The sequence below is a fragment of the Mobula birostris genome, chromosome 3 (genome assembly GCF_030028105.1).
Source record: "Mobula birostris isolate sMobBir1 chromosome 3, sMobBir1.hap1, whole genome shotgun sequence".
NCBI lineage: Eukaryota > Metazoa > Chordata > Chondrichthyes > Myliobatiformes > Myliobatidae > Mobula > Mobula birostris.
The window spans coordinates 188046282-188068005 of record NC_092372.1 but is presented as its reverse complement, the minus strand read 5'-3'; the positions used below and the strand labels follow the sequence as shown (position 1 = coordinate 188068005).

At 41.1% G+C, this 21724-nt stretch overlaps 1 protein-coding gene across 1 annotated transcript in view; it reads right to left on the bottom strand.

Annotated features, from left to right (window-relative positions):
• Positions 1-21724, bottom strand: part of gpr158a (G protein-coupled receptor 158a) — a 597333-nt gene that overhangs the window by 453532 nt on the left and 122077 nt on the right. The window contains exon 2 of the mRNA XM_072252053.1: positions 16288-16393. Within this exon, the coding sequence (XP_072108154.1) occupies positions 16288-16393 (106 nt within the window). The remainder of the gene's footprint in view (positions 1-16287; positions 16394-21724) is intronic.

Below are 21724 nucleotides of genomic sequence, written 5' to 3'. Positions count from 1 at the left end.
GACACAGAAACAAGGCAAAATGGCATCAAATTGATGGGCCTTTACAGATTACAGAAGAGGAGGTTTTTACTGTCTTGAGGCAAATGAGGATGGATAAAGCCCCAGGGCCTGACAAGGTGTTCCCTTGGACTCTTTAGGAGGCAAGGGCAGAAATTGCAGGGGTCCTAGCAGAGATATTTAAATCCTCCTTAGTGGCAGGTGAGGGACCAGAGTATTGGAGGATAGCTTATGTTATTCCAATGTTTAAGAAGGGCTCAAAAATTTATCAAGAAGTCATAGGCCGCTGAGCCTGACATCAATAGTGGGAAAATTATTGGAAGGTACTCTAAGGGAATGGATATATGAATATTTGGATAAACATACACTGCTTAGGAATAGTCAGCATGACAGGTTGTGTCTAAACAATCTTATAGATTTTTGTTCAAGGAAGTTACCAGGAAAGTTGATAAAGGCAAGGCAGTGGATGTTGTCTACATGGACTTCTGTAAGGCATTTGAAAAGGTTTCGCATGGGAGTTTGATCAAGAATGTTCAATCACTTGGCATTCAGGATGAGATAGTAAATTGAATTGAACATTGGCTTTGCAGGAGAAGCTCAATAGTGGTAGTAGATGTTTGCCTCTCTGAGTGGAGGCCTGTGACTAGTGGAGTGCTGCAGGGATTGGTGTTGGGTCCATTATTGTTTGTCATCTGTATCAATTAACTGGATGGTAAGGTGGTTAACTGGATCAGCAAATTTGTGGATGATGGCAAGACTGGTGTGTATTGAGCAGCAAGGAAGGCTATCAGAGCTTGCAGCAGGATCTAGACCAGCTTGAAAAATAGGCTGAAACTGGCAGATAGAATTTTATGCAGATGAGTGTGAGATGTTGCACTTTGGGATGACCAACCAGGGTAGGCCTTGCACAGTAAGGAGTGCGGTAGAACAAAGAGATTTGTGAATACAGGTCCATAGTTCATTGAAAGTGCTTCAAAAGTAGATAGGGTCATAAAGAAAACTTTTGGCTCACTGACCTTCATAGATCAATGTATTGAGTACAGGGATTTGGATGTTATGTTGAAGTTGTATAAGTTATTGGTGAGGCCTAATTTGGAGTATTGGATACAGTTTTCGTCAACTACCTACAGGAACAATGTAAATAAGATTAAAAGAGTACAGAGAAAATGTATAAGAATGTTGCTGGGCTGGAGGTCCTGAGTTATAAGGAACGAGTGAATAGATTAGAACCTTATTCCCTAGAACATAAAAGACTGAGGGGGATTTGTTAGTGATATACAAAATTATGAGGGGTATAGACAGGGCAAATGCAATCAGGTATGTTTCTACTGAGATTGAATGAGAGCACAACTAGAGGTCATGGGCTAAGGGTGAAAGGTGAAATGCTTAAGGGGAACATGATGAGAAACTTCTTCACTTGGAGAGTTGTGAGAGCGTGGAAAGAGCTGCCAGCACAAGTGGTAGATGTAAACTGGATTTCAATGTTCAAGTGAAGTTAAATAGGTACGTGGCTGGGAACGGTATGAGGTCTATGATTCAGGTACAGGTCAATGGGACTAGGCAGTTTAAATGGTTAGACACGGACTAGGTAGGCTGAATAGCTGTTTCCGTGCTGTAGTTTTCTACGATTGTATGACTCTCAGTAGCAAAACATGTAAAGAGAGAGGTTAAAGCCAGCTGGGAATCTTAGCATTTCTCCATAGAGAATAAGAGAAGCTAAGATGACTCTTTATGAAATAGTGGTTCAGCACCAAATGGAGTTTTGGAAGTTATTGGTGTGAATGGTTGGATGAACTTGGACCTCATCCAACCCAAGGTGGAAGATCAGAAAATCTCTGTACGTTTTAAGTCCACCTGCCTTAGCACACACAGTGCAATGACCTTCAGGGCTACAGATCAAGAGCTAGGAGGTAGGAAATGAGAAGACTTTCAGAAAAATATAGAGGCTCTTAAAAGTAAAATTTTTTTCACTATATCTGGTACATGTGTTAATAATAAACTAATTACCAGTTGCAGCACACAGCTGGTGTGTGGTTCAAAGAAAACTGCCATGGAATTCAGTTTGTTTGGAGTGAGAGTGTGCAATGCGATCTTGGCATTGAATGTTAAATGATGTGACGAAGTGTATGGGAATATTGAGAGTCTGATTGAGGTGATAACAGCAGAAATCAAGAGCTGTATTCACTCTTAGACATCATATCGGCAACCTCCTTCTAAATGGGAGAACCTCAGGTTGTATTTGAGCTATGAAGATGAGAGGTCTTTTCTGACCTGGCCTCCACCCAGTAGCTCCTCTACATGGACATCTAAAAATCTGAGATAAAACTGAGATTCAATTCCAGACAGAAAGCAGCAAATTCAAATTAACTTCACAGGTACATTCCTACTTTGACTAGTATCTGAAACCCTATCGAGAACCATATGGCATGTGTCTCCATTGCTTATTGCCATCTGATTGGCAGTTCACAAAGAAGGGTACTGCAGGTGTCACATCTACGGACTCAGCAGCACAGTAGATAAGGCAATTGAGCTTGTGAATATGCACGTGTCAGCTAATTATTATTTCACTGTGATAGTATTTAACTCCATACTTGTCGTTGTAGTGCTTGTCAAGACTTGGACACAGCACAGCAACACTTAGCTGCCTGTTTGCATTCGGCCTTGCCTGAGAAATTGGACTGTCGGTATTCATTTTATATTTAGTTGTTTGTTTCAGCTGCAGCGTAGGCTTCGTTTTTCCATTTTGAGAGTTTTAGTTAGTGGCCCTGTTTGGACTAGTGTTTATTATTTTCTTTCCCTCTTTAACACAGTTTGCATTATAGTCTGCGAACTATTGACCTGCTTCAGTGTCTCTCACACCACACTTGGGCCATATCCGAACCTGGTGACAGCAGGTCTGGAAGCCAAAATAGGCAAACAAGTTGGACATACACTGGCAGTATCAAGAGGGCTTGCTAGTTACTTTTGTCCTCATTTGCCAATTAGTGATCAGATTTAAAATGGAAACATCAAAAATCTGCAAGAAGTGGAAACCTGAAATAAATAAAAACAGAAAATATTTTTTCCTCCACAGAGGTGAAAGAGGGTAACAATTGTTAATTAGCAACCTTGTAACCATCATTTAAGACCAAAATACTGAAGCACAATTTCTTCAGCCCATTATAAATTACTCCAGTATCAGGACATTTGATTTGACTTGAGAAGCCCATGGAATGGATTCTTCCAAACACAAACTGTTGCACCTGCTACCATCTGGGAAATGGTACCGCAGCATAAAAGTCAGGACCAACAAGCTCCGGGACAGCTTCTTCCACCAGGCCATCAGACTGATTAATTCACACTGACACAATTGTATCCTATGCTATATTGACTGTCCTGTTGTACATACTATTTATTATAAATTACTATAAATTGCACATTTAGGCAGAAACGTAAAGATTTTTACTCCTCATGTATGTAAAGGATGTAAGAAATAAAGTCAATTCAATTCAAGTCAATTTTATTGTGCAATGCATTGAGTTCCTCGAGTGAAGATTACAAATAATACTAATACTGGAAACCAGAAGTAAAACTGAAATCCTGGAAACAATCAGCAGGTCAGGCCACATTTGTGGGAAGAAAATCAGAGTTAACGTCTCAGGTGAAGATGCTTTATCCAAATGGTTCTGATGAAACTGCTCCTTTCCTGATCCCACAGCCACAGCCTCACCTGCTGTGTATTTCCAGCATTCTTTGTTTCTTCTTAATTTTAGAACCCATCGAGTGTTGTTACACTTATCTAGACGATTGTTAATGTTGTTGAATGTCAGTGGGAGGCTGCCGGAATCCTTGCCGGGAAATTGTCATTCCCTGGCACTTGTACGGCACAAATGTTCGCCACTGAAGGGCATCCAGATCTTATTTCAGGCACTCAAGGACTGCTCTGTTTTGTGAACAATTGCAAATAGAACCAAATCTAGAGCTGTCATTACTAACATCCTTACACAATAGATTATCACGATAATTGACTATTCAGGCAAAGATGATTGGGGCTAACCTGAGGAAATTCTAGATAAACAGCATCCAACAACTACCTCTGGAAATCAAAACTACCAGCTGTGTTTGCAGCAAAATTAGGATGATACTTGGAAAAATGTAAGTCTGGAATAGCCCAAATTGAACACCAAGCAAGTATATCATGTGAATTCTCTTTTCTAAAGGGTGATGGAACTTGATTACTGCATTTATTTACAGTGCAGATAGATGCATTTTAAAGATCAAGGAATTCAAGGTTGGGTAAAAAATCATCATTTTGACCATCTCATTGAAATATCTGCTCAGTTTCCTTTGTTCCAAAAAAAAACCCATCAACCTCAACAGTCTCTCCTCATGACCATTATTCTTCAATCCTGGCAACATTTTAAATCTGCATTCTCTTTTGCAACATGGAGACCAGGCTGTATACTGTGTTCTACTACAACCAAGCTAGCATCCCTCCATGGACTTACTACCTCTGTAATCAAAGACCCCTCCCACCCTGAACATTCTCTCATCTTCCCCATCCTGTTGTGCAGAATATACAAAAGCACAAAAGCCTGTATCACTAGACTCAGGGACACGTTCTAACCCACTATTATGAGACCACTGAAAACTCCTCTGGTGCAACACGATATACTCTTTACTTCACCATCGAACTCACAATGAATTACTGTCTACATGCACTTCATTTTCTCTATAACTGTAACACTGTATTTTGCATTCTGTTGTTGCTTTTTGCTTGTATTACCTCCATACACTGATGTGATGAAATGGTCCATATGCACCTGTAAAAGGCTAATGGGTGGAGGCAGAGCCTACCATTTACGTATAAAAGACAAGACTGAAGCAGTTGCAGTCATCTTCTGCCAGATTACTGAGTGATTTTTTGATAAATCAGTATACAGGAGGGTGATTGAAAACTTAGCAGAGTTGTGTAAGAGCAACAACCTCTCACTCTATGTCAATAAGACCAAGGAACTCATTGTAGACTTCAGGAGAGAGAAACCAGAGGTCCATGGGCCAGAAATCATTGGAGGATCAGAGGTGGAGATGGTCAGTAACTTTAAATTTCTGGATGACACTATCTCAGAGGACCTGTCCTGGACCCATCATGTAAATATTATGAAGAAAACACGACAGCACCTCTACTTCCTCAGGAGTCTGTGGAGGTCGGCATGTCATCAAAAACCGTGGCAAACTTCTATAGGTGTGTGGTGGAAAGTGTGCTGACTGGCTGCATTACGGCCTGATATGGGAATACCAATGCCTTTGAGTGGAAAATCCTACAAAAGGTAGTGAACTTGGCCCAGTACATTGCCGGCAAAGCCCTCCAAACCATTGAGCACATCCACATGAACCACTGCCTTAGAAAGGCAGTATCAATCATCAAAGATCCTCACCACCCAGCCCATGGTCTTTTCTTATTGCTGCCATCATATAGAAGGTACAGGTGCCTCAGGACTTGCATCACTAGGTTCAAGAACAGTTACCACCTTTCAACCATCAGGCTCTTGAACAAAAGGGGAAAACTACATTCATTTCAGGACTCTGTTATATTGTTATTTCATGTTCGTTATTTATTACTATTTATTTCTATCTGTGTTTGCTCAATTTGTTTACAGTTAACAGTTCCTGATGCTTACAATTTACAGTTACTATTCTATAGATTTGCTAAGTAGGCCCAAAGAAAAAGAATCTAAGGATTGTATGTGGCGACATTTATGTACTCTGATAATAAATTTTACTTTGAACCTTGAATAAACCCTTTCAGTTTTCTCCTCAGCCCCAAATATCAGTGAGGTCCACCTTCAGTCTCTTTGATTCACTCTGTGTAGCACCAAGAGACATGTGATGAGCAACAGCAGGAGCTCTGAACTTTGATAACATCCTGACTGTAATGGTCAGATGCTTCAGAAGCAGCAGCGCATCCAGTACAGGTCTAATATTGGTATCTTGAATTCCTTGATCTTCAGTGGGTAGTGAGTGTCGGGGGCTCAATTGATGAGCAGTGAGTGTAGAGGCCTCACTTGATAAGTAGCGATTGTAGAGCTCTTACTTGATGTTTAGTGAGTGTAGGGTGCTCACTCAATGAGTGGTGAGTGTAGAGGTCTCACTTGATGAGTGGTGAGTGCAGGGGCTCACTCGATGTGTAGTGAATGTACAGGTCTCACTCAATGAGTAGTGAATGTGGGGGGCTCACTCGATGTGTAGTGAGTGTAGAGGTCTCACTCAATGAGTAGTGAATGTAGACGTCTCACTCAATGAGTAGTGAGTGAAGAGGGCTCACTTGAGTAGTGAGTGGAGAGATCTCACTCAATGTGTAGTGAGTGTAGAGGTCTCACTCAATGAGTGGTGAGTGCAGGGGCTCACTCGATGTGTAGTGAATGTAGGGGGCTCACTGCATGTGTAGTGAATGGAGAGATCGCACTCGATATGTAGTGAGTGTAGAGGTCTCACTCAATGAGTGGTGAGTGTAGAGGTTTCACTCAATGTGTAGTGAGTGTAGAGGTCTCACTCAATGAGTAGTGAATGTAGAGGGCTCACTTGAGTAGTGAGTGGAGAGATCTCACTCAATGTGTAGTGAGTGTAGAGGTCTCACTCAATGAGTGGTGAGTGTAGAGGTTTCACTCAATGTGTAGTGAGTGTAGAGGTCTCACTCAATGAGTAGTGAATGTAGAGGGCTCACTTGAGTAGTGAGTGGAGAGATCTCACTCAATGTGTAGTGAGTGTAGAGGTCTCACTCAATGAGTGGTGAGTGTAGAGGTTTCACTCAATGTGTAGTGAGTGTAGAGGTCTCACTCAATGAGTAGTGAATGTAGAGGGCTCACTTGAGTAGTGAGTGGAGAGATCTCACTCAATGTGTAGTGAGTGTAGAGGTCTCACTCAATGAGTGGTGAGTGTAGAGGTTTCACTCAATGTGTAGTGAGTGTAGAGGTCTCACTCAATGAGTAGTGAATGTAGAGGGCTCACTTGAGTAGTGAGTGGAGAGATCTCACTCAATGTGTAGTGAGTGTAGAGGTCTCACTCAATGAGTGGTGAGTGTAGAGGTTTCACTCAATGTGTAGTGAGTGTAGAGGTCTCACTCAATGAGTAGTGAATGTAGAGGGCTCACTTGAGTAGTGAGTGGAGAGATCTCACTCAATGTGTAGTGAGTGTAGAGGTCTCACTCAATGAGTGGTGAATGTAGACGTCTCACTTGATGAGTAGTAAATGTAGGGTGCTCACTCAATGAGTGTTGAGTGTAGAGGTCTCATTCGATGTGTAGTGAGTGTAAGGGGCTCACTGGATGTGTAGTGAATGGAGAGATCGCACTCGATATGTAGTGAGTGTAGAGGTCTCTCTTGATAAGTAGCGATTGTAGGGCTCTCACTCGATATGTAGTGAGTGTAGAGGTCTCACTCAATGAGTAGTGGATGTAGAGGTCTCACTCAATGAGTAGTGAGTGTAGAGGTCTCTCTCAATGTGTAATGAGCGTAGGGGATTCACTATAGGTAGCTCCCATGTTGTGTAAGAGTCCCAATCCTGAGAACTGTCCATAAACTGTCCATTTTCTTTAGTAACCCATAACATACCACTCAGTATGCACTTGCTATAATTCTTCCATTTCATTGGATATTCACCCTGACTAATAGAAACATAGAAAATAGGTGCAGGAGTAGGCCATTCGGCCCTTCGAGCCTGCACCGCCATTTATTATGATCACGGCTGATCATTCAACTCAGAACCCTGTACCAGCCTTCCCTCCATACCCCCTGATCCCTTTAGCCACAAGGGCCATATCTAACTCCCTCTTAAATATAGCAAATGAACTGGCCTCAACTGTTTCCTGTGGCAGAGAATTCCACAGATTCACCACTCTCTGTGTGAAGAAGTTTTTCCTAATCTCGGTCCTAAAAGGCTTCCCCTTTATCCTCAAACCGTGACCCCTCGTTCTGGACTTCCCCAACATCGGGAACAATCTTCCTGCATCTAGCCTGTCCAATCCCTTTAGGATTTTATACGTTTCAGTAAGATCCCCCCTCAATCTTCTAAATTCCAACAAGTATAAGCCTAGTTGATCCAATCTTTCATCATATGAAAGTCCTGCCATCCCAGGAATCAATCTGGTGAACCTTTGTACTCCCTCTATGGCAAGAATCAAGTGTATTTTGTGTCCAGTCATTAATGAATACCACAAAACAAATTATTATTATTATTACTGCTATCTTGAAATTATTTAAAAAGTTCATGTTATTCGTAACCTCAGGTCATTTGTAACCTAGGTAATCCCCACATCTGAAATGATGGTGGAAAAAATCCTCATCACATTCAAAATGTGTCTGAATAAGCACTGGAAGGACCTTATCCTGCAGGCTAAGGGCTAAGGACCAAGGACCAAGGAGTAGTATTAACCTAAGATCAATTTTTGATTAGCATGTACATTATTAACCAAGTAATCTTCAGTTGGCTGTGCTTTCTAATTTCTGTGATCTATTAGCTGTGAAAGCACTTGGCTTTGTCAGAAGCATTCTATTTTCACTTGCAACATGCAAGTAATCTTGATATAATAACATCAGAAATTGGCCCCTTTTACATTGATGATACCAAAGGCAAGCTAGGCGAGCAACCTGCATAGCATTTAGCTTGCAATGACCTTCCCAAATTCCCAGTTGCTTGCCATTTCAACTCCTTTTCCCATTCTTCCACTGACCTTCTCCACCACGGTTAGGTCCAATACAAACTAGAGGAGCAATATCTCATATTCATCCAGGGCAGACTATAAGCAAATGCTATAAACAATGATTTTTCTCCCAATTTCAGGGAACCCTTAATTTCTGTATGCCCTCCCACAAACCGTCCTCCCTTCCAATTCACCTCAAGCCCCTCCATTTTTCTCCCTATTTCTACAACCCCTCCAGCTCTGACTCTATCACCCTTTTTCATCCCACACCCTTTTTTGTTTCCACCCATCTACTACCCCTTTTACCCATTGGATTCCCCCCTCCCATTATTACCTCCTTTACGTTTCCGATTTAAGCACCTGCAGCCTTTATGTTCCCACTTCCCCAATTCAGCAACTGTTTTCACTTGCACCCTTCCCTCCACTGCTTGTCATCCTTTACCAAAGAGCTGCTGGCCATTTCCACTCTGCCTTTTATAATGGCTATCTTACCTTTGCACTCTCAGTCCTTATGCAGGGTTTTGACCCAAAACAGTGATAGTTGCCCTCCCTACACCTATTGATACTGCCTCTGGCAGATGCTCTGGATTATACTGGACAATAAAGATTTTGTTTCCTCAATACTTTTAGGTGTATTTTATAGATTTCAGGCTGCTGATCATTAAAATCACCATGAAATTTCCCTAGCACGTACCATTTAAACAATCGCCATATTTGTTACTTCAATTCATAATTCGTCAATTAAAATGTTGCCCATGATGTAAGCTGAAACCATGAAATGCAACATGTCAATAAAGATTCATTTTCTGCATTCCCATTTTGACTTCTTCCCTGCAAATCTTGGTGCTATCAGTGACGAGCTTGGTGAAGTGTTTTTACCAGGACATTGCAGTCATGAAGAAATGGTATCAGGGCCACCGGAGTACATCAATGCTGACTAATTACCATTGGATCTTTAAGCGAGAAGCCTCAGACACAGATACAAATGAAAATCAACAGCTAAAACATTTTTAACTAGTTGAACTATTGCAAAGTATTGGCACTGTTATGCAACTAAACACGTTATATTCAATAAAAGTTAATTTCTTGTTTCTTCTGATACAAGTAGTCTGAAATCATATCTGCGTTCAGCTTCAAGCCATCTATCATAAAGAAAAAAATTCTGAGAAAGCAAAACTTTCAAAAAACTTTGTTGTCCAGAGTTATTAGTCTGGTAACATAACTACCAAAGTGTCAATCCCATGTTACATCACAGGAAGAGTTAATGACTAAACATTTTCTGAAAGATATTGAATATCCTCAAGTTTATCCAGAATTTATTACCTCTAAAAACAACACATTTAGTCCTACTCATTCTAAATAGCGTACTTTTTCCACAAGTGGACAAGCTCTTGACAAAATGCATTATAAAACATCAATAACCCACATGGTGGATTGAAATTTTAGCAATATTGAGTCTTGATTGCTTGATAGATTACAACCAAAATATTGCCATAAATGTCCAAATTACTATCTTATTATTTTCCTCAGCCATCCATTCAATTCAGTCAACAAAGTCATGAGCACAAGTGATTACCCAACCAGAAGGTCCTGTCTTGGTTTTAAAGATATTTAATGACGATCAATTTTCCCTTCCACAAAATGAAAATTAATTGTGTTCAGTTGGCAGAAAACACTGCATAGTTATTGAATATCTAAATAAATGGTTAGCCTCTCAGGAAAAGAAACAGCTCAGACAGTGACAATGAACTCACAGCAGTGTACACTTTGTTCAAATTGCAAGGGCCAAGGGCCAAACCTTTGAATAATATTGGTTCAGTGAATTAACATACATAAACAGATTCATGGGGAATAGGTTACAAATTAAGTTAGTCAATAAAGAGGGGCATTGTCCTCAGTGCATTGTACATAAAAATATATATACATGGGCACTTTTCATTTTCTATTTTTTGCTTGGTTCACAGTTTTTATTCATCGATTAACTTTCTCGAAATCAGATAGATCTGGCTAAGGAAAATAGTAGGAAAATACCACAATTTTCATTTTTTGCTGTTACAGTAAAATTTCAAGTACCAACTACTGAGGATTTTAGTGGTGCAATACTAACAAATTTTCTGCACTATTGGAACTTATTCACTATTAATATCGTGACATTTATAATTCATGGCGGTATAATAAGTTCTCTGGTGAGTCTAGTAAGTCTCAAGGAAATCTGGGGAATCAGATCACAGTGAGTTTAAACAGACAGAGAATGGGGACCTGTAGACTTTAAAGGGAGTACAGGAAATGGGGCCTCAGTGAGTTCTTAAATGGAGAGTGAGAAAATATCATTTGATGAGTCAATACTGCACCATTAAGATTTCCAAATAACCAGGTAGCAGATTATCAAAATGTTTCTGTAAATTGAAAATAACAATAAATAATACATGCAAAGTTGACACTCTCCCTATGCTTTTAGTAATCTTACTTAGCTAAGTAATCTGGTCAATTAGATGTTTCCAATCAAACATGGGTGTTTGATAGTTTAAGCAGAATACGGCATTTCAAAAGCTGTACTCTTAAAAGAAAAAGCATGGTTAACATCTTATTGCCAGTAGAGAGATTTGTTGCAGTGAAAGAAAACATTTTTATGTCAGTCTTGAAGAGTGTTCTTTCTGTTAATACTAACACACACAAAATGCTGGAGGAACTCAACAGGTTGGACAGCATTTATGGAAATGAATGTTTCAGGCCAAGACTCTTCTTCAGGACTGGAAAAGAAGGGGGAAGATACCCAAATAAAATGGTGGGGGAAGGTAAGGAGGACTACCTAGAGGTAAGAGGCCAGAATAGAGAATGTAATTAACGGAAGGAGAAATCAATGTTCATGCCAAGAGGTTGGAGGCCTCCTAGAGAGACTATATGGTGTACCTCCTCCATCCCGAGAGAGGCCTCACTGTAGCAAAAGAGAAGGCCAAAGACTGATACGTCAGAACGGGAATAGGGATAGGATTTTAAATGGTTGGCCAATGTGAAATTCTGCCTTTGGCAGATGAAGCGAAGGTGCTTGACAAAGTGACCCCAACTTACAATGAGTCTCACCAATATAGAGGAGGCCACATTCGGAGCACCGGATACAATAGCCAACCCTGACAGATTTGCAGGTGAAGTGTTGTCTTACCCGGAAGGACTATTTGGGCCCTGAATGGAGGTAGGGAAGGAGGTGAATGGTCAGGTGAAGCATTTTTGTTGTTTACAGAGATATGTGCCAGCAGGGAGATCAGTGGCGTGGGACAAATGGATAAGGTAATCATGGAGGGAGTGAACCCTGCAGAAAATGAAGAATAGGTTTGAGGTAAAGTTGTATTTTGTGGTAGGAACTGATTGATGATGGTGAAAATTACAGAAAATGATGAGTTGGATGCAGAGGCTCATGGGGTGGAAGATGAGGACGAGAGGAACTCTCTCCCTGTTAAGGCAGTGGGAAGATAGTGTGAGCACAGACAACCAGGAAATGGAGGAGATATAGATAAGGGTAGCATCAATGGTGGAGGAAGGGAAACCTTATTCTTTGAAGGAGGAGGACATCTTTGATGTCCTGGAGATGAAGGAACTAAAAAAAGGGAATAGCATTTTTTCAGGAAACACAGTGGGAAGCGATATTGTCAAGACATCTGTGGGAACTGGAAGGTGTATAAAAGATGTCAGTCAACAGTTTGTCTTCAGAAATGTAGACAGGGAGATCGAGAAAGGAGAAAGAGGTGTATCAGAATTGCACGAGTGAATTTAAAGGCAGGGTGGAAGTTGGAGGAAAAATTGACAAGCACAGCATGCTAGCAGCCCCAATGCTGGTCAATATGGTGCAGGAAGAGTTGGGGAGCATCACTGTGAAAGCTTGGAACATTGACGTAGCTAACAAAAAGGCAGGCATAGCTGGAGCCTATGCAGGTGCCCATGGCTCCTCTTGAGTAAGGAGAAATTGGGAAGAGCCGAAGGAGAAACTGTTGATGATGAGGTCCATTGTTGCCAGATGGAGGAGGCTGGTGGTGAAGGGGAACTGGCTAGGAATTGTTGACAAAAAAACAGAGAGCTTTAAGGCCTTCCTGATAGAGGATAGAAGTATATAGAGACTGGACATCCATGGTGAAAATGGGGGAGTTAAGGCCAGGGAATTGAAAGTTGTTGAGGAGATTGAGCATGAGAAGTGTTGCACCGTAGGTGGGAAGGGACTGAACCAAGGCGGATAGAGTGGAGTTGGAGTATGCAGAAACAGATTCAGTGGGACAGGAGCAGGCAGAAACAATGGGCCTATCTGGACAGTCAGGTTTGTGGATCCTGGGCAGGAGGTAGAAACGAGCAGGAGGGATCTATGAATTTGGTGGTAGTGGATGGGATTTCTCCAGAGTCATGAGGTTAGTGAGGATATCAGATGAGTGCCTTTTCAAGGGATAAGTAAACAGCCGTATCTGACAGTTGCTGCCTAGTCTTATCAAGGTAGAGGTTAGCCCGCCACACTATAACAGCACCTCCTTTACCTAGAGGTTTGATGGTAAGGTTAAGTTTGATGTAGATAGGGTGGAGGGCAGTGCATTCCGCTGGGGTAAGGTTCGAATAGGAGACAGGAGAGCTGAAGCCAAGCCGATTGACATCTTGTTGGCAATTAGAGATGACAAGATCCAGAGCAGGATGTCCAAGAAGAGGAGGTCAGTTGGAGAGGATGGAAGGGATCTTCGGTGTGGGATGAAGAATCCTTGACAAAGAAGTGGGCTTGGAGGCAATGGAAGAAGAGTTCGGCGTTGTGGCAGGGGTGGAACTTACTGGACTGCGGGCAAAGGCGGACAATGTAAAGCCCTTGCTGAGGAACGTTTCATCTCAGATAGAGGAAAATCAGAGGGAACGGCTAAGTGCAGCTGAGATGAGAGGGGGGAGGAGAGTTGATGGCATTAGAGGTGGAAGGGAGGGCTGATTTGTACAGGGAAGGTAGGGTGAGAGGAAGATGGAGGCTCTGAAAACCCAAGAGGTGATGGGAGAGCCTGAGAGACCCAGGGTTAGGGAGTGGTTGTTGCGGGGAAGTGGAGCTCGGAGCCCAGCAGCAGTCCTGAAAACAAACCGAAACTGAAACAAGCTTCACCTTTAGTATCAAACCATTTATTTCCCTCAGTTCAATATTTAAAGTATGCCATTTTATCTGTCTGAATTTATATTTTGTGTATTAATCATAACATAAGGAAACCTAGAGTAAAAGAAAAATTTCATTCTGTCAAGTCGGTTCCAGCTGCTGTCTCATGTCTTTAGCAGATCAATCTTACCATGAGTTTTAAATCAATCTAAAAAGAGTGTCCTGCATTTCTTTGTAAGACAGGAAATACACATTTTCTATGTTGTTTTACTGAATCTCCTTCTCAATCTATAACAGCAGTTAATCAGATCTGAGATGTCCTTGCATTGTCCTCGTTTGGACTCCAGTATAAATCTGAAGCAAACGAATATATATGTAATTGCTGAAAGTTTTCCCAATGTGTCATTAACACGTCATTTGCAAATTGGTAAAAAAGCCTACGTAAGTTTATGTTGTGATGCTTTAGAAAGCAATTGTATATTTTTGATGCTAAATAAACAATCATCTGTTGTGCATCAAAAAGATCTTTAAGTCCTGATAATTTAAACAGAAATAATCTTCAGGTTAGGTCATGTGTAGTAGGTACCTTACTAGACTAGTAGTCAAAATTCTACTCTGTTGATCCAGGGCATGAGTTTTAGACAGGAAGATTGGAAAGATCAGTTTCATTTGTCATATGTGTATCGAAACAGCGAAATGTACAGTGAAATGCATCATCTGTGTCAAATCAAGTCAGCAAGTTCGAAATCTACCAAGGAAACTATCGAATTAAAGCAGAAGTAATTTTTAAAATCTGAAACTTAACAATAAAGTCAGTCTATATAGATCCATGAAATGATCTGCTTTCCATAAAACTCTATATGATCCACTGATGTCTTTAAAGGAAAGAAATCTGTCATTCTTACTCAATTTGGCCTCTTGGTGACTTTAGACTCACCTGGGAGGTTGACTCTCAAACACTTTTTTTTAATTCAGAGGCTGTTAAAGATGGATAATAAGTCATTATGTTACCTATGATTTTCCTATCCTTTGAAAGTAGAAAAAGTCAGCATCTTTGGAATAGAGTAATTGTAAAGGCTAACGGGCTAAATAAATAACTGTTTCTTTCTCTAAAAATGCTGCCTAATGAGCTGAATATTTCCTGTATTTTCTGTTCTTATGTGTATAATTATGTCCAAATGTAGGTATGAAAGTTGCTTGTCAATAGGTAACCCACATAAAAAGTTGCTGGTGAACACAGCAGGCTAGGCAGCAACTTTTTATGTGTGTTGCTTGAAATTCCAACATCTGCAGATTTCCTCGTGTTTGCATTGTCAAAAGGTAAGTTTCTTCCTTGCATACAGGCAAGCATAAAGTTAGCTGGAAAAAAAAACTGTTTATGTCCACCATTTGCTTTCAAGAAATTATAACTAATGAAAATCAACAATTATTTTCTGATTCCATAAGGAAGGGAGAGCAGTCCTGGTTTTACAGAAGGCAAAAAGCATGTATACAATCTAAGAAAAGAGCAAAAAGCAGTAAACACGAGGAATTCTGCAGATGCTGGAAATTCAAGCAACACACATCAAATTTGCTGGTGAACGCAGGAGGCCAGGCAGCATCTCTAGGAAGAGGTACAGTGGACGTTTTGGGCTGAGACCCTTCGTCAGGACTAACTGAAGGAAGAGCTAGTAAGAGATTTGAAAGTGGGAGGGGGAGGGGGAGATCCAAAACCTCCTCCCCCTCCCACTTTCAAATCTCTTACTAGCTCTTCCTTCAGTTAGTCCTGACGAAGGGTCTCAGCCCGAAACGTCGACTATACCTCTTCCTAGAGATGCTGCCTGGCCTGCTGCGTTCACCAGCAACTTTGACGTGTGTTGCAAAAAGCTGTAAATCTGTCTTTCATCATCCCTCCCTCAAATTTGTTTTTTTTTTTGCAGTCAGTTTCAGACATCATTTCTCACAAAAGTTAGATTTAATTTCTGTTTTAATTTACATTTAAGTGATAAACTATTTTGGAATCAGCTCTTGCATATTTGGAATTCAAAGATTTGCATTAAATCATGCATGTCAGACCACGGTAATTCATATAAACAGATGCCATATTCCAAGGTAAGTTATGTATATCTGCTGCAGTTCCACTCAGGGTAAGACCTGAAATCCCTTTGTCACCATCCACTTTTCCCGTAACCTCTAGTGAAGCCCTTCATAATATAATGCTAGTTCCAAAAACTCTTCCGCTGGAACCAGCTTTTCAGTGCAACAACATCAGACATTCATATTATTATGTTCTAATAATTATCAGTATAGCCACAAATGAATATTATTTTGGTGTTATATTACTGTTGAGCATCAGCAAAAAAATCTTGAAAAGACAGAACCATTAACAGGGTTTTAATTGGACAATAACAATGAAAGCACATTTGACGTGTAAACATAGTCAGTACATATTTAAAACTTTCCATATATATGCAAATAGCTCCTGCACTCCGGCTGACAAACCATGTCACATTTCAATGAGTGTGTTTGGCTTTACCTTTGTGCTATTTAATTTGCACTTGTGTGTCCCTCCAAACCATCCTTCAGTTGAACACTGGTCAATGTCCACATTCTGTAGATTAATGTCAACTCTAACCACACCCCTGGAAGAAAAATACAAGCATTAGATTTGCTGATTATTTAACAACTAACCAATTAAGACAAAAACAAAAACTGAAAATATTAGAAATACTTTTAGTTCGGACAACATCTGAGTGAAGAGAAAGAGAGTCAAAGTTTCCAACTAAAGATAACTTATCAGACAATCTGTCCTGGAACCAGCATGTGTAATCACAAAGAAGCACAACAAAACATCTACTTTCTTATAAGTTTGCATAGATTCAGCATGTCACCAGATATTTTGACAGTTTCTATACATGCACAGTGGAAACGATCCCAACTGGTTGCATCATGGCCCAGCATGGAAACGCTAATGCCCAGGAATAGAAAAGAGCACAGAAAGTGAAGGATAAAGCCCAGTCCATCACAGGCAAAGCCCTCCCCACCATTGAGTGCATTTACATGGAGCACTGCCATAAGAAAGCAGCATCCATTATCAAAGATCCCCACAATCCCTCTTTGCATTACTACCATTGCACAGGATGTATCGTGTTTTTTTGTAAATTCTATTGTATTTCTTCTTTTTCTATAAAGAAACTTAACATAATGTATGGTAGCATTAATGTACCATGGTAATAAATTTGCATTGAATTTTGAACAAAGACCACTTCTCAGAACTAAAGCAAAAAGGATAAAAGAAGTTTGGAAAGGCGCAGGGTGAGATGGGGATAAACTGTAAAAGGGATTATCTGGTCAATGAATCTGGGAATAGTTAGAGAGTAAGAACAATGATTAAAACCTGGACAGAAGAATATGGAAGGTGTGAAATGCAGAGCAGGAGAAGTTCATAGGTCAGGTTTGTTATGTCCTCAAATCCTCATGAGTGAAAAGTAAGGAAAATAAGAACATAAGCTAATATTATAGATGGATGACTGATACAGACCAAGAAATTAAGTTGACGTTAAATACCTATTGTATGTTCTCATGCATTTCTAGGGTATACGATGCACTGCAATGTCACATGATAAGAAGTTGGTTCATTCAGGTGTCCACAGCAAACTAACACCTTCAAAAATAAATGCAAGGATTGGTTTGGGCCATTTTTAAAAATAATATTGACGGTTATATTACAGACCACTCTCAGACTGCTCAACGTTGCCCCATGAGTGGCAGGTGGTCCATCGACCAGTAAATCAAAAATACTGCTTCTCTGCATTTACCATGGAGAAGGTCACAGAAACAAGAGAATTCAGGGAAGAGAACAGTGATGTCCTGAAACAGACAAATATTACGCAAGAGGGGACATTGGTGGTCTTGAGGTGCAAAAGGTGGATAAATCCCCAGAGCCTGATCAAACATATTCTCAGACACCGTAGGAAGCAAGGGAAGAGTTGGGACCCTAGCAAAGATATATGTATCTTCCTTAGCCAAGGGTGAGGAATTAGAAGACTAGAGGATGGATAAATATTGTGTGATTATGTAAGAAAAGCTGCCAAGACAAGCAAGGGAACTGTAGGCTGATGGACCCAACTGCAGTGGTGAGAATGTTCATAGAGGGGAATCCAAGTGAGAGGATCTGTCTGTATTCGGAAAGACAGTCAGTGATTTGCAGTTTAGGGGTAACCTAAATGACAGATAAGCCTCAACTTCAGTTCCCTGTACCTCCCCACCCCACTCACTTTTTCTTCTTCTGATCTTCCTTTAGTCTTCTTTTCTTCCCCTTTCACACACACACACACACACACACACACACACACATATATATACAAACATATATGCACACAATAGCATCACAAATATACATCACTCATTTCTGTCACCCTTCCCTTCCCCTTCTAGCTGCCTACCACCCACATATTTCTGCCCCTGCTCCTCTCCATCCCTCCCCCCTCCGCTTCTCCAATTGGCCCTGCTTGCATCTGCTTTTACTCCTCTTCTAAATGTTGCCATGATCACTTTCTGCACTCATCAGATCCCAGTACTTATAACGTCTCTGTTCCTGCTTATCACCCTCCAACAGCTAGCTCACTTTTACCCTCTCACATTCCTCCTCACTCCATCTCCTTCCTTTTATTCATCTGTCAACCTCCACAATATCTCCAGAAGGCCTGTGCATGTTTGTCTTCATCAGAAAGGGCATTGAGTGTCTGACCTGTACACGCAGGAACCACCAGTCTCCACCCAGCTAATAATATTTACTTGCCACTCATTCCACACTCACCACCTGCAGCCTATTTAACCCCAGACCTTGTTCACTCATTGAACCAGCTGGCCTCAACAAATTGCTTCTTGCTCTCAATCTCCCTGCCTAAAGTTTATCTTGTTGACTGTTGTCTTTCGGCTTTCTGCTCTTGTTTTGTGCTCCCTTGAGGCTTGTTATTTTATAGTCTATTATTAGTTATCATTCAAAGTTGAATTGCCTCCGCTGCTCTGCTTTTGGGTCAAGCCTCCCCTACATTTCCTAACAGGATGAGTGAGCCTTCAATTGATCCAGCAGAGTATGCTCACCTAAAGGAAGTCATCTGTTGACATGACTGCACGATCAGAAGCAGCAGGAAACCTTTGGCTACCAGCTTGCCGCTCTCCTCCACTTTCAGTGCATCAGCTCTGTGGCAGTCCACCTCCTCCCTCTGAACTCTGGATCTTCATGCCCAAATGTGTTGATTCCATTTCCAGAACCAGTTCAGGCTGCAGAATCCCCTTCACCAATGCCTCCAGAACCCAGGCCATCAGGAGAACTCTGTTAACCCCCAAGAGTGTGAGTGTTGGTGGAGAAACAACTTGTGCATCTACTGTGCAGCAGCCAACCACTTATGCATCAAACACCCAATACGGCCGGGAAATGGCACTACAGGGTGAGATGAAGGGCTCCTATATGGCCAGATCTCCTCCTGGTTCCAGCACCATAGGCCATCTCAGTGCTCCTCCATCCTACTGAACCTATCTCACCTCTTCAACATCACGACCTTGGGGTCTAGGCTAGTCAGAGTGTGCTCATGGCCTGTGCACATAAGCGTCAGAGAGCATCACAAGTTCATCCAATTCTTCCTGATAGACTCACCCACACTCATCTCGTCCTGGGTTACTCCTGGTTCTCCATGGCCCTCACTTCACCTGTTTATCCGGTTCACTGCTGAGTTGGAGACCCACCTGCCAGACCAACTGTCTGCAACATCAGTTGAGTTCACCACATAAATCTATGGAGATGGAGGACACCCTTGACCTCACCAAACTTCATGGGAATATCATGACTTAGCATTGCCTTTAGTAAAAGGGAAGCTAGGACCCTGCCACTTCACAGACTACTTGACGGTGTGATCAACCTCCTCCTGGGAATTACCCCTCTCTGAGTCCTTCTGTTCTCCCTCTCTCTTCCTGAAACCCAAGCCGAAGTGCTACAGTATGGCTTCATTTCTCCAATCCCAGTCCCCAGCTGGTGCAGGATTCTTCTTTGTCAGATAGAAAGATAGGGATCTTCCTCTCTGCATTGGCTACTGTGGACTAAACAGAAACTATGGACCACTTAGACATTGTCTATGGACCTTTTAATCTACCTGAGCCAGCACCCCAGGAAACTAGGATGGTGGAAGGTGGTCCAGTGTACATAGTTCAGCGTTTGACGGATTCATGTCACCGTCAATGGGGTGAGCAGTACCTAGTTGACTGGGAAGGGTACAGCCTGGGGGAGAGGCGTTAAGTGCTGTCCAGTTACACCTTAGATCCATTGATCATCAAGGAGCTCCACAGGACCTATCCAGGTCATTCTGGTCCATTAGGGGTTGACTGGGTGTGGGTGTGGAGGGTTGTGTCAGGCCTGCACGGGCAGGCATCTCCCAATCTCCACTTAGTTAATAGGATTCACCTGCCGCTTGGTCCAGACTCATCACCTACAGCCTATTTAACCCCACTACTCATCCACAGTCCATGTTCAATTATTGACCAGCCGGTCTCAAACATTTGCTTCTAGTATTCATTCTTCCTGGCTAAAGTTTGCCTTGTTGAATGTTGTATTTAGTTTCTGGGCTCTCTTGTTCTGTGGTCATTCATAGTTTATTTTGTGATCTATTGTTAAAGTTGCTGTTCACTGTTAAATCTTCTGCACCACTCTGCTTTTGGGTGAGGCCTCCTCTACATTTCCTGACATTGAGTACAAGAGTTTGTGTGTCATGTTGCAGCTCAACAAAACATTTCCCAGGTAGGCACATTGGTCGGCATGAATCTCGGTAACTTTCCTATCATGGTGAAAGTGGCCTCTTGTCCAAACAAGAGGGGATCCGAACATCAATTTAGAGTTTCACCATGACAAAGATCAGATATCAGTACAATTAAGGTAAGATATCTGAGTACTTTACTATTTGTTCCATGCCCAAGTATACTATAATTTTCAGATGTTACAGACCATTTATTCCGAGAGGCTACAATTAAAATCATTCTCATTATGCAGTGAATATATTGCTGAACTCATTTCATTTCCAAGCAATAGAATATGAGGGTACTCCACTTAAATAGGTCAACTCTTCAATATTTAGTGTGCCATGTTCTCTGTAATTAACTTTAAGTAATCTTATTTTATTAGTCATTTCGTACAGTTGTGCTGTGAACCCAATTCAGTCTCCTAAAGTTGTCTTAAAAATCTCAATTTCTCAACAATTCTTCCTGTGCTTGAAAACCAACTTGGTCTAATGTATTTAACCTGTTTAATAAACTTGATATACTCACCAGTCCGGACTAACTCAACACCTCCAAATGGACCAATAATAGTGAGAAATAGTCAAACTTGTCTTTATATTTGTCATATGAACATCAGCAAATACAGTAGATCATATGAGACTGACTGCAGTAACCCTATTGTGCTATTCAGACGACAACCACTGCTGATGTTTGCACCCAAATCCTTGAAATTCACCCAGGGCCATTTTTTATCTTCCAGAGTGCAGACTGATTGGTTAATTGAATACCGTACCTGTCAAACCCTTATCAGATAACTTCACATTCAATGTCACTATGAGTTTTTCACCTATCTGATGTAAGCTCTAAGATAAAGTATAGGCATGGGTTTTAAAAGTATAAAATACTTTACAGATCTTATTTTTGTGATGCATTAGCAATTAAAATTATATTGTTAATAATAATTTAATTTCCAGATTATGATAGGAACATTAAACCGCTCCTGGTTATTTTTTCTATTTATTTTCCTGGATTGTGGCCTTGCAGCCTGTTTTGTTCCTTTATACATATTTTCCTTGTCTACACCAGGAGATCATAAATACAGACAATTCATGTTCATAAAGGTCCTGATTCCATTTGTCTAGTTTCACTTCCCCCAGTTCTCTATGCTGTAGTTATATTGATGATGCTTGCATTTTAGTTTATGT